At 41.0% G+C, this 13,190-nt stretch overlaps 1 protein-coding gene across 1 annotated transcript in view; it reads left to right on the plus strand.

Moving 5' to 3' along the window:
* Positions 1-4,634: 4,634 nt before the first annotated feature.
* The window catches only part of tmem110l (transmembrane protein 110, like), a gene marked incomplete at both ends in the record, with an annotated part of 18,828 nt that continues 10,272 nt past the window's right edge, over positions 4,635-13,190 (plus strand). The window contains 1 exon segment of the mRNA XM_079236134.1: positions 4,635-4,765. Within this exon segment, the coding sequence (XP_079092260.1) occupies positions 4,635-4,765 (131 nt within the window).

Genomic DNA, 13,190 nt, shown 5'->3' on the forward strand with positions numbered 1-13,190 from the left:
CTACCTCACGCGCGCGGTTTCCCCCAAATTATCTGCAAATTCACCCAAAAGGAGACAATGATTCCCTGGTTGGAGAAATATCTGGTCATCAACATGTTTAATCTAAGATTACGCACCCAAAAAAAAGGGGGGTGGAATTAAATCATCCCGCTGTTTGGGTTTTATTAGGAATAAAAACGGTATTAATCTATAATGCGCATGCATGTGCTCGAGCGTTTTTTGTTGGGGTTTTTTGGATAAAAGTGAAAGAGGAAACGTTAAGTGCACATAAGGGAAGAAGAGGCTGGAGGGTGTAACCGACCAGCAGGCTGGCTGACACTCCGGTCGTGTACTTTGCACAGTCAAAAAAAAAAAAAAAAAAAAAAAAAAAACTGCAGCGGAAAAAAACTCCCACGGAAACGCCAAACGCGCGTTTTGGATTTAATTGATTACCCCTCGCGTGTGTCCACGCAAAGAAACAGAACCGGGCTCGTTATCTGCCGTCGTTTTATTTTTTCCTCGTTCAAAGATTTTGAAGGCGCAGTTTTTCCTCTTCCCCCCCACACACACACACCACCACCACCACCACTCCTCCTCCTCAACACCATAACCCGCCATGTTGAAAGTGGCTTGACATTTTTTGGCAGGGTCCGGTATTTTCCGGTGGCTTTCGCGCACCTTAGGGTGACGGAGGAGGAAAAAAAATCCCCCCAAAAAATGACTCATCTGTACGCAAACGGCTGCGATAAGTCACGTCGAGCGTGGATCCGTGGAAACAACTTGGCGGTCACATCAAACAACATTTTGCTCCGTGAGGTCTTTAAACGCAACATTGAAACACCTTAAAAATAACGTTTTTGACTGTCGGAAAAAAAAATGAACGTGACATTAAATATATAAACAGACAACAAACAGTGACGCAATAAACCGTATAAGTGCCACGAGACAACCCGGTCAAAGCTGTTAATTACAGCGCGTGAGAGACACTTTGAGCAACTTGGGCTCGCGACGCGAACGCTCGCGACTATCTCCTCGTTTCTACAGAAACCGCCTCGGGAGCACTTCGTGGGGGGTTTTTTCTACATGAACTCTCTTCGTGTTTATTCCGTCGACAACACAACAACGCAGCGACCGCGAGGACCGCGTCCAGCGCCGCGCGCGAGCCGTCACCTGTCTTACCTGTCCAAGTTTTGTGTCGCCTCTCCTTCTCGAGACCCCCTCTGTGTTCTCTCTCTCGCTCGTGCGCTCTCTCTCTTCTCCTCGTTCGCTTGAGCCCGAGCACAGCAGCGCGAGGGACGTCTTTCAGCTGCTGCCCCCGATTCAATATGGCATCTCCCTTCTGCGCATGTCCCAAAAAAATATCATCTACAGATATTTTTCAAGCCAACTCCTCCATGGACCTTTATATAAATATATATATATATATATATATATATATATATATATATATATATATATATATATATATATATATATATAATTTTTTGATTACAGGAGCAAACTAAATGTTTCTTCATTTTGTTTTCTATAAAAAAAAGGAAGTAAAGTTCACCAGCAAAACTGTGTGATGCACAAAGAGACATTATTTGGTTTTCTTATTTGCTTATTCTGATGTATTTATTTCAATATATATCAATTCATCATTTTTGGCAGCTCAAATTAAATCTACTATGTCATTTTGTGTGTGTTTGTTTGAGCCAATAACTATTATTTTATGATTTGCAGGAGGAGAAACAACTCCAATCATCATCAACAAAACATAAAAGTGGTAATACATTAACAAAATGAATATACATATAGCTGATTATAGCAGCAACACAAATGTTCCCTCATCTTCTGCTGCTTCCGCGCACCAACAACCCTGACGAGTAAATCATTTATGATCTTTTTCCATAACCATTTGTCCTTTTGACCACTTCACTTTGTCCCATTTATTTATTTATTTATGGGTTTTGGCAGCAACTTTCTCCCCAAACAGCTCTTGAGAAATGCCCTAAGATGCCTTATCAAAGTCAACAGTATCCTCTAGTGGTAGGAGCGCATCGCGCCACGTTTAATAGTCACGCCTCGGGTTCAAAGGTCAGCACATATTTCCATAAACATAAACCAACCCCAGTGGGACTGAACCACTCTGAACTCTCAGGGTGGGAAATCATTTCGCATGTCTAGAGAAAGTGAAACCAACATGAGGTTTGTTTGGAGTTGAATTAAAGCATACTCCTCTTTGAACTATAATTTGTGAAACATGTGCAACAAAATAAAAGTCAAAGGTTTATTCTCCATTGGACCTTTAAATGAGTAGATGTTGTTTTCTTATTTTTCTGGGATTCCCCTGGAAAACTTCACCAAAATCCCCCGAATTTCACCGTCATCCGCTCATCTTTGGGTTATGAAACTATGAATATGAGTCAATGCATAATAAGTCATGAATGCATAATAACTCAATGCATATGTGGAAGAAGAAGAGGAAAAGAAAGACGTGATGCATAGTGATACTTTGGTTTATGTCCTTGTGCATGTCTTGATTTTCATAACTAGTCAACAGACATGGATGTACATATTTTAAAATGGAAAACTTTGCAGAATATAAATAAGTAAGATCAACTCAAATCTATCATAGAGGAAATTAAAGATATCCCTGCAAGGTGTTTCTGATTAGATTGTGGTTTTAATCAATTTATATATTCAAGCTTTTAAAAATGTTTTTGTTGCTCTTTTAATGTGAAATCCTGGATGAATTCCGCTTGAATAAACAACCAAATGCAAACGCAACGATCTCAGAAGGATAGAACCAGAAGAAGCCAAATACAAAAGGAGAAAGTCACCAACGATTCCAAGCTTCAAAATAAGCGTCGGCTGTGAATATGAGGAGCGCAACCTGGTCGCATGCTGCAACGCGGATTTTATTTTGAAACCTGGAACGGGAAGTCCAGGAAGCCACAAAGGAACCACGCAGCCCGGAGGAGAGGCGCTCGTGCCGCTGGAGGAACAGATGGTTGGCGCGTGCGCGCTGCGCCATTAATCTGCAGGGAAGAGGCTTTCCAAGCGCGCGCGAGAAGGGATTATGCACCCTCACACACACACACACACACACACACACACACACACACACACACACACACACACACACACACACACACACACACGCTACATCCTTAGACGCAGGTTAAGCATCTTCTAAAGCTTCGATGAACTCTTTAGTTTAAGCGTGAAACAAAACGTTATTCTCACAACTAAGTGTCCTTTTATGTTTTGTGGTCAAATGAAGCAAGTAATTCATAAATGTATATTATTTTACAGCATTTATTTGTACTTGAATCCCACATCTGCAACAATTTATGGCGAAACAATATGTCCATGAATGGCAATATGTGAAATATTAAAGCAAAAAGGTGTGTGTGAAGTCTTTGGGTTTTAAGTTGTATGTGTCAAAGAACATTTTAATGTTGCACAATAATGTGAATATGTATTTGAACGTGCTGTGTTGTCATGCTGAGTTCATGTCTCATCACAATTGTTTCATATCAAACACAATAAGAATTAATGATCCAAGAAAACTTTTTGAAGTAATGAAATATTTTCAACTATTTCTTATTCAACCAATGAATGTTGGTTTACCTGTATTATTATTATTAATATTAATATTATTATTATGGCAATCATTAGATCATTTTGTGATCAATAATCCTCTCTCATCTTTAATCATAAATATAACTTATATATAACTGACACACTTAGAACTGACAACTTAAATACATCCTTTATGTCATCTTCACGTGAGGCGTGTGTGCCGTTGACACACACACACACACACACACACACACACACACACACACACACACACACACACACACACACACACACACACACACACTCACGTGCACTTTCAAGTGAGTTCTGCTGCGAGAGTTACACGAGCCAACCGGAAGTAAAGTGAACATTACTTCAAAATAAAAGAAGGTACAAACGCAGTGAAGATGGAAACAAAAGAAAAATAATATGTGACGAATATTGATGCAATTTGACTTGCTGTTCTTCATGTAAATCCCAAGCAGGACAGCAGCATAAACACTTGAAACAAATGCTATAATAAGGCAGCAGATACAATAATACGGCCACTAAATTAATAAAGTTAAGAAAAAAATACAGAGGCAATTGAATTAGCAGTCATTTACAATACAATGTATATAATTCCTCAATTTCTGTTGCAATATAGCAGATATAGGCCTTGTGGTCTGTGATAATTAAAATATATTTTTCACAAGCTTTCAAGTAAATACCTGAACATATTTAGGGAAGACTGCATTTTCAAAACAAACATATAGGCTTTTGCCATCTTTATATTAAATAATAATCTATCTGCCCATACTAATACATATGAAAAGCTGTTTGAGCCTTGACATAAAAGTAGACATTGAAATATTTATGGGACACGTTGAGAAACAGATTGCCACATTTTGTAATCTACCCCTTTGTTTTTCTGCCAAGCTTTTACTTTGAAAGCAATGTTCAAACCGGAAGTGAATACTTTCCTATACCTATATCTTGACAAATTGGTGTTTTCTAATGTCATAAACAGCCCACTGAGGGAGGTGCTGCTTATATCTCCAACTGTTGTTGTTGTTGTTGTTGTTGTTGTTGTTTATCGCGTTACCATGGAGAACAGCCTGGAGGTCACAAACATGTCCGACGTCACCGGCTGCGATGACGGAGCTCTGACGCACAGGTTCGGCGTCTTGGTCCAGGGACTGCTGGCCATCGGCGCCTTCAGTACGCTGATGTGTGAGTACCTGGAGAGAAAACACACAAATACAACTTTTATATCACAGTATTTGTGTGTATGTATGTGTGTGTGTGTGTGTGTGTGTGTGTGTGTGTGTGTGTGTGTGTGTGTGTGTGTGTGTGAGAGAAACTCTCCTTTAAAAGGCTTCTCCGGTCCACGTGGCGTTTTGTTGACGTTTGCGTTGGCTGCGCGTCAGCGGCTTGGCACCAAACTCCTTTGATAAATAAGCCTCACATTCTCTCATTGAACACCTTTGCAACATAACTTGTCTTATACATGTTCTCCACTAACTTCGGCATTAATTGAGTGTTGTAAACAAAACATTTATGAAGGAATTGCAGTTATTTTGTGACACAAACTTCTTCCACCGCCACTAAATAGACGGTTTCTTATAGAAACGTGTGAATCGCTTCTTTAAGTACTTATTGTAATAAAACCACGCGCTGTTTGTGGCATATATATACACCCAAATTAACCATAAAAGATAATGTATACCTTCCACACTGGTATGTGTGCCTATAAGCAAGGCAGAATCTCAAATTGCCGTATTTTGAAGGGAAGTGTCGTGATGGTCTGTTGGTGCCAGGGCTTCTTTGTTCATGCAACTTAATCACCAAAAACGCCTGTCAACAATATACATAATACATCTCTATATGATTGCTCAGTGAAATTCAACATGCAGCATAAACACACACTGCTTCCCATGATTGATTTAAAGCAACTTGAACTTCAGAGTTGATATGTTTCTAATGGAGAATTGCAGTATAAAGACAGTTTTAAGTGGAATATATCAGAATTTCAGCCTCTTTCACTGTGTTTGAGTCCCCGCCTTAACGGCAAAAACAAGGGATTCATATTCAAGGTTCTTACGGTCATGGAAAACCTGGAAAAGTCATTCAATGGTTATTTTCAGGCCTGGAAAAGTCCTGGAAAAAATAGAATCCAAAAAGTGTTGTAAAAGTCATGTAAATGTGTTATATTCATGTGTTCATTTACGCTGAGTTTGAAATAATGGATATGCTTTTAAAAGAAAGACTCAAAATATAAGCAGGCATACATACAGGCATCTATATAAATGTTTATTCTTGTAATCAAACTATTGTCTCATTCATTTGTGTCATTTAAGGTTTACTGTATGCTTTGTATTCTCATTGTTAGTTTAAATACTACATTTACTCACTTTTTACTGTTTACACCCAGATTTCACTAAATGTTTGCTCATGGAAATTTGGTTTAAAGTCATGGAAACCCATTGGTCAAAATGTGTATGAACCCTGTCACTAGATGCTCGTCGACCTCCTGGACGAAGGTTATTCAGCTTGTTTTAGAGGTCGGCCTTTTGGGGTCGTACACGTGACCTCGTTTCCTTTTCTTGGACGCACACAGACGACCACAATGTGTCGCGACCAAACGTCCGCGTTGAGCCCGTATCGGACTTCCATATCCCAGAGAGAATAATCGCCAGACATGCAGATATTGAACCCGTATCTCTTTAACCTTTATTCATGCAGGTTGGAGGAGATTGCCAGCAAACATCCCATTAATAGTTTACTTAAATAACTCATAAATTAAAGGAACTGACAAAATCAATTCACGGACAAAGACCACGCCAATAACTATATGGATTGATATATATATATTGTATAATAGTTAATTACATATCAAAGGTGGAGGAGAGCCAAGATGAGGATGATAAAGGGTCTGAAACCCTTATTTTTAACACTTTAAAAACCCACCTATTTTTCGGCCTCTGCTCGAAAATGTCATACCCAAACTAAAAAGGGTGTATCTCTGCAACCACTAGGGCTATTTGAATAATGTTGGTTATAATAAAAGGTGCACCTGTGAAGTTTTGTTCAGATGTGTAAATATCAGTCTATATGTCACTGGTTAAGAGGAAATGAAGATGACACACAGAAATAAAAAGAAAAGGTTTCAGCTCCGCCTCTATATACTATATAAAAAATCACTTTCAGGATGATTATTTCTTTGAAATGATGCAGCTGTAAGGTCCAAATCATAACTCAATATGTGAACATTCTCTAACCCAAATCATAACTCAATATGTGAACATTCTCTAACCCAAATCATAACTCAATATGTGAACATTCTCTAACCCGAATCATAGCTCAATATGTGAACATTCTCTAACCCAAATCATAGCTCAATATGTGAACATTCTCTAACCCAAATCATAGCTCAATATGTGAACATTCTCTAACCCAAATCATAGCTCAATATGTGAACATTCTCTAACCCAAATCATAGCTCAATATGTGAATATTCTCTAACCCAAATCATAGCTCAATATGTGAACATTCTCTAACCCAAATCATAACTCAATATGTGAACATTCTCTAACCCAAATCATAGCTCAATATGTGAACATTCTCTAACCCAAATCATAACTCAATATGTGAACATTCTCTAACCCAAATCATAGCTCAATATGTGAACATTCACTAGCCCACACAAAGGAACAAAAGAAAGTACAGATGTCTACCAGAAAACAGGAGAAAACATTGTTAAACAAAAAGGGCTTCTCACCCCTACCACTACCGACACCCTGGCTCACCCCACCACCCAAGAATCCGTGTTGTCCAACATGGCCCCCCCCTCAAGATTTCTACACCTTTGCCTGTGTGACCATTTGAAGTGTCCCAGTATGACTATACGTCCCAAGATGGAATTATTTCCAGGACGCCACCCACAGACTCAAAGAAGGCGGCGTACTCAGCTGCTGTTTGGTGCTTTTGAACGGTCAGAGGCATCCTGTCATTGACTTGCATCGCTCTGACTCTGGGCAACTCCTGGAAGTGAGAGTCCCGCCCCTCTCCAGGAGTTTGGTTCCAGTAACAGGATCCTCCCTTCACCTGAACCAAAGGGTTTCTTTCCTAAACCAGACCACAGACAGGACCGAGGACCTGAACCCTGACCTCTGGTCTTTGGTAGACCTGCTTTTACTCTAGACATGAACTTGTGCGGTCTTGTTCTTGATGAACAAAGCAGTGAAGAGCAGAGACAGAGAAATGTTGCTCAGTTCATTTGAGTTCAGGTGGAAAGTCAGTTTAGTAATAAAGACTTCGCTCAGTGTTCTGCTTGAAAATAGAATCATATTTTAGTGAAATCAAAACAGGAAAGCTGCATTGAAGCTGTTCTTGAGGTTTGTACATGAAGTACATGAAGAACGGTGAAACAGAAATCTCATTCAAAGGTTTATTGAAGCAAAAGAAGCATCATCACAATGAAAAAACACACCATTACCAATAAAACAACTTTATTCAGAATTATGATGTAAAAACTACAGAAGAATGTTCTTCATGATCAAAAGTAAAAACTCATTATGCAGAATGAACTCTTTTAGAGAACTGTAATATAATAAACATTGTTATTGGATCATTTTTACTCATTAACATGTCAGTAGTAGAACCTCAGCCCTTCAGGGAGAATCTGATTGGAACCCTTGTTTCTCAGAGTGTATAAACTACAGCTGACAGATGAATGTAGTGGAGTAAAAGTCTAAAGGACTATGACATGGAAACAGGGTACTTCACTGCAAACAGTACTTGAGTACTTTCTACCATTGATTGAGAGGAAGAGGAAGAAGAGGAGGAGGAAGAGGAGGAGAAAGGAAGCCTCTGACCAGAGTGGATTGAAAGAACATTACAGCTCATCTCTTCCCTTCTTCCCGGTCTTCTTCTCTTCCTTGTGGAAGACTTTTCCATCCGCCTGCTTCTTCCAGCTCAGCTTGACGTCGTCGTTCAGCCCCTGGTCCTTCAGCTTCTGTTTGAGCTGAGAGACCAAAACATTGAGAGAAGAAGTCTTCACTAAAGCTGTTGTTCCTCTACATCCTGCATCCTGTCTCACACTGTCCTCATGTGGAACTGCTGGAGAACAGCTCTGGTTTCCACTAGAGCAGCTTTGTTGTGTTATGTTGTCTGGACACAAGTCTAGCTTCAGTAGTGACGAAGACACACAGCACCTTTACATTGTTCTGATAGTCCACTAGCTCACATGTATCACCTGCTGGTTCTGTTGTTAATGAGAGGAAGACGTACCTGCTTCAAGAGGCCCTCCATCACCACAGGGTCATTCAGGTCCAGAGAGGAGCTGCTTTTCGTCAGCCTCACCTTCATCACTCGCTTTGCAACAGGAACAACGTCTGAAACACAAACAACCTTCATCAGTCACAACATTTCTGGCTGATAATAATCAACATCCTGAATGTTGAACACTTTGAATGATAAAAGAGAAAAAGTATGGTCATTTTCCACAATTTCTATCTACTTTTGGTGTTTTGCGCTAGGTTGGGCAGTTGATCTGCATATTCAATGTGTTTTCGACCCATAACTTTATATTTATAGATTTTATTTTAATCTACTTTTGATAGTGTTCTTCTTTTTATTTTTTTTACTGTAGCTGCAAATAAAGCAAACCTAAGTCCTCATTAAAAGCCTGAGTGAATGATAGCTTACCACTGTAGCAGATGAACGCTGACTTGACGTCACACTTCAGGGTCTCCCATTGTCCATTGGCACTAAAATCTGCTGACACACAATCCTCAGAATAATCAAGAGGCCCCAGAGGTTTCCAGTTCTTAAATGAGGAGCCACTTCCGTCAGACCACTTCCATCCATCTCTGAAGAGGCCGATCCAGCCTCCTGAGGGTATCAAACTCTGCACCTTCTGGAGCTCCTCCAGGTTCCTCACCACGGCCAGGTCTGTGTGGTGTTGTCTGCAGTAGCTCTGGGCATCAGTCCACGTCATGCGGGTGTTAATGAAGACAAATGTCTCATAGAGCCCTGAAAGTAGAGCAGAGTGAAGTGCTGAGTAGAGCAGTGTTTTTCAACCTTTTTTGAGCCGCGGCACATTTTCTACAATAAAAAAATCCCGCGGCACACCAACAACCCAAAAAGTTACAGAATGTCACATTGTAGCATAATACAGCATATGTGGTAGGTCATTATTGCGCTACCTTCTGGCATGGAAGAGTATTCAGTGTTTCCCCTGGTTTACAGCTTTAGGGGGGGAGCGACTGACAGACAGACGGACATACTGCATCGTGGTACCTCACAGTACTACAAAGTAATACTTCACAGTACTTCTCGTGACTCCATCTGTGCTTTTATAAATAATAGAATAAAGAACATTGCAATCACTTTCAATTAAACCAGATTGCTCCATCAGACAAAAAAAAGTGTTATCACACAAATAAAGTTACATCCTTGCAAAAAATAACTAAATAAGTTACTAAATAGCTTATTGTGGAAAACAACAACCTATTTTTTTGCAAAACAGAATGAGTGCAGATGTGTGAGCATCAAGTTGGATCAGTATTATTGGCTGCAGTGAGCTGCTTTCCTCTACAAATCTTTTTAAAACAAGGTTGTAGATTTGATACGGCCGTTCTCAATTCATGCTCCATGTTGACAGACGCAACAGCAGAAAGACGACCTCACGGAGGGAGATCTCATAAAGATCGGCTTTTGGCGAAATTACAAGAATCGGCCAGTCGCGCATGCGCAAGCGTGACCTATTAACGGCGTACGGTAAAACCAGCAGTTCCTCTTGCGCCCCACCTGTAATAAATAGCCCCAGTTTGATAAATACTGACTTAAAGGAAACATGGTGTTCATTTATTTTAATGACGACCACAAAGTGAGCAGGCTTTGTCACTGCAGTGTGTTTTTCGGGCTTTTGGAAAATATTTTCAGAGCCTCTCGATATGCAAGTCAGAAACGTCATTCATGGAGCTCCAGGCCGCAGGCTGTTGGATGTTTGTCTTGAGCTCAGCAGCAAATCCCAATCCCAGTGAAAAGCATGCAACATATTTTTCGCCTCTCTCTCTCTGTCCGCTGTGTCTCTCCTGTGTGCATCGCATCGGGACGGAACTCCGCCGAGCGCAACACAGAGCAGAGAAGAGTTGTAACGCGACCCAGAAATGACAAGCTGTCGTGTACGATCAATAACATGCGGCCGTTTAGTTTGTTTTATAGCAGAACAAGGTGCAGACCTGTTCTATAGGAAATTACTTTGCCAGCCACTATATTGCAGGCTCAGACGCTCAACAATGGAAAATTATTTGCAGCAGCTAAATAATATTTCTTTGGACCAATTAAGTGAAATTGGAAATTTTCTCACGTCACACCTGACGATCTCTCACGGCACACTGGTGTGCCGCGGCACAGTGGTTGACAATCACTGCTCTATACACCTCAGTGTAGTCTTGGTCCTCTAGAGACCTCAGTCTAGTCCTGGTCCTCTAGAGGCCTCAGTCTAGTCCTGGTCCTCTATAGACCTCAGTCTAGTCCTGGTTCTCTATAGACCTCAGTCTAGTCCTGGTCCTCTATAGACCTCAGTCTAGTCCTGGTCCTCTAGAGACCTCAGTCTAGTCCTGGTCCTCTATAGACCTCAGTCTAGTCCTGGTCCTCTAGAGACCTCAGTGTAGTCCTGGTCCTCTATAGACCTCAGTCTAGTCCTGGTCCTCTAGAGACCTCAGTCTAGTCCTGGTCCTCTAGAGACCTCAGTGTAGTCCTGGTCCTCTAGAGACCTCAGTCTAGTCCTGGTCCTCTATAGACCTCAGTCTAGTCCTGGTCCTCTATAGACCTCAGTGTAGTCCTGGTCCTCTATAGACCTCAGTCTAGTCCTGGTCCTCTAGAGACCTCAGTCTAGTCCTGGTCCTCTATAGACCGCTAGACAGATTCTGGTGAAACCAGATGACATCATGCAGGTTCACCAGAACCTCCTTCAGCTCAGACTCCAGTAGGGCCTCCAGCAGAGACCAGTCCACCGTGGCTCCCAGAGAGGAGAAGCTCTGCTCTTGGAGGAGCTCCTCCTCCTCTTCCTCTTCCTCTTCCTCCTCCTCCTCCTCCTCCTCCTCCTCCTCCTCCTTCTCCTCCTCCTCTTCTCTGTGACCGCCTTCACGCTGCTGGAGACTCAGGACGTGTTGCTGGACCCTCTTTAGTCCACAGGGGGCGCCAGAACACAAGATGAAAGTTTGTCACAGTAACTTTAATATTCTCACCTTTGACATCGAGGCAGACTGACCAGCTGATCCACTCACATCTGTCATCGGCCCATGTCCCATCTGAACGCATCCATGCACAGTGTTCTTCTCCGTTGAAGTTTTCCGGTTGTCCAGACCTCCATCCTCTGAACTCCGTCTCTCCGGGTTTGTAGAAGCTTGGGTCTGACAGAGACCACCTCCAGCTGTCCAGGTACAGTCCTATCCAGGCTCGCTGAAAGCAATGTTTCATTGTGATATAAAGAAATAGACTTTCATATATTTTTACTTCTCATTTACAGTCTTGATTCTGACGATCAGTCAGATTTATTATTTCAAGTCTGTCTTAAAACAATATTCAGGTCCTAATATGAACATTGAAAAGGTTTTATTTCTGTCATCACTCCTGCTGTTCATAATGGACTAAGAGACTCACAACGTGGTGACGGCTGAGCTGATGGCTAGAAGCTAACGATGCTAACAGACAACGATGCTAACAGCGCTAACAGTGCTAACAAAGGCAACATGACTCCACTATATATTTACATGGACGATCTTTGTTTAAAAAAGAAAATCATAATTATGAGATAATAAAATCATAATTATGAGATAATTTGAGAAACACATGCAACAGCTACATTCATAGCAATGCTATTATGTGTTGAGCTAAAACGTCAACAGTTACGTTGCATATCGTTTGCATAGTTAGACTTGTGAAGACATCGCAGATAACAGGAAGGAAAAAAGACAGCATCACTGAAGCGCATGAACACTTACTATCTCATAATTTCGACTTTATTATCTCATAATTTCTACTTTATTATCTTTTCTTTTTTTCCGGAAACAGGCTTCCATTGATTGATGAGATATTCACGCTGTAAATATCCAGTACAGATCAGCAGTATGTTGCATTAAATCATGCATTAAATGTTTTAAATGTAAGATCTTAACCTGTAATGTAACATAAAAAAAACATTGAACTAAAATACTCCAGTAAAGCACAAGTACACACTGAGGTGCAGTTCATTTGCATACGTTCCACCACTGTGTGGATGTAAAACCTTCAGACCAGCTGTCACTGACGTAATAAAACTCACAGAGATGGAGGCGGCCATTTTGCTTGAGTCCAGCGTTGTGTTCAGGGTCTCCAGGTCCTGCAGGTCTCGGATGGTGGCCAGGTCCTTGTAGTTCTCTCTGCAGTGACGCTGTGCTTCAGTCATGTTCTTCAGCTCATGAACAACATGGTAGCGCCGCTCAGCAGCTGATGAGACGGCACACAGCCCTGATGACACACAGCATGTTGACTTATAGCGTTTCCTAATTCATGTTGTTTATATGCTGTTTATATGCTATATGTTGATTATATGTTGTCTACTTTTTTAACTTTTTTAACTGTTTTTGCACTATTCACTTTATGTCAGACAG

This window comes from Taurulus bubalis, assembly GCF_910589615.1.
Source record: "Taurulus bubalis genome assembly, chromosome: 20".
Taxonomy (NCBI): domain Eukaryota; kingdom Metazoa; phylum Chordata; class Actinopteri; order Perciformes; family Cottidae; genus Taurulus; species Taurulus bubalis.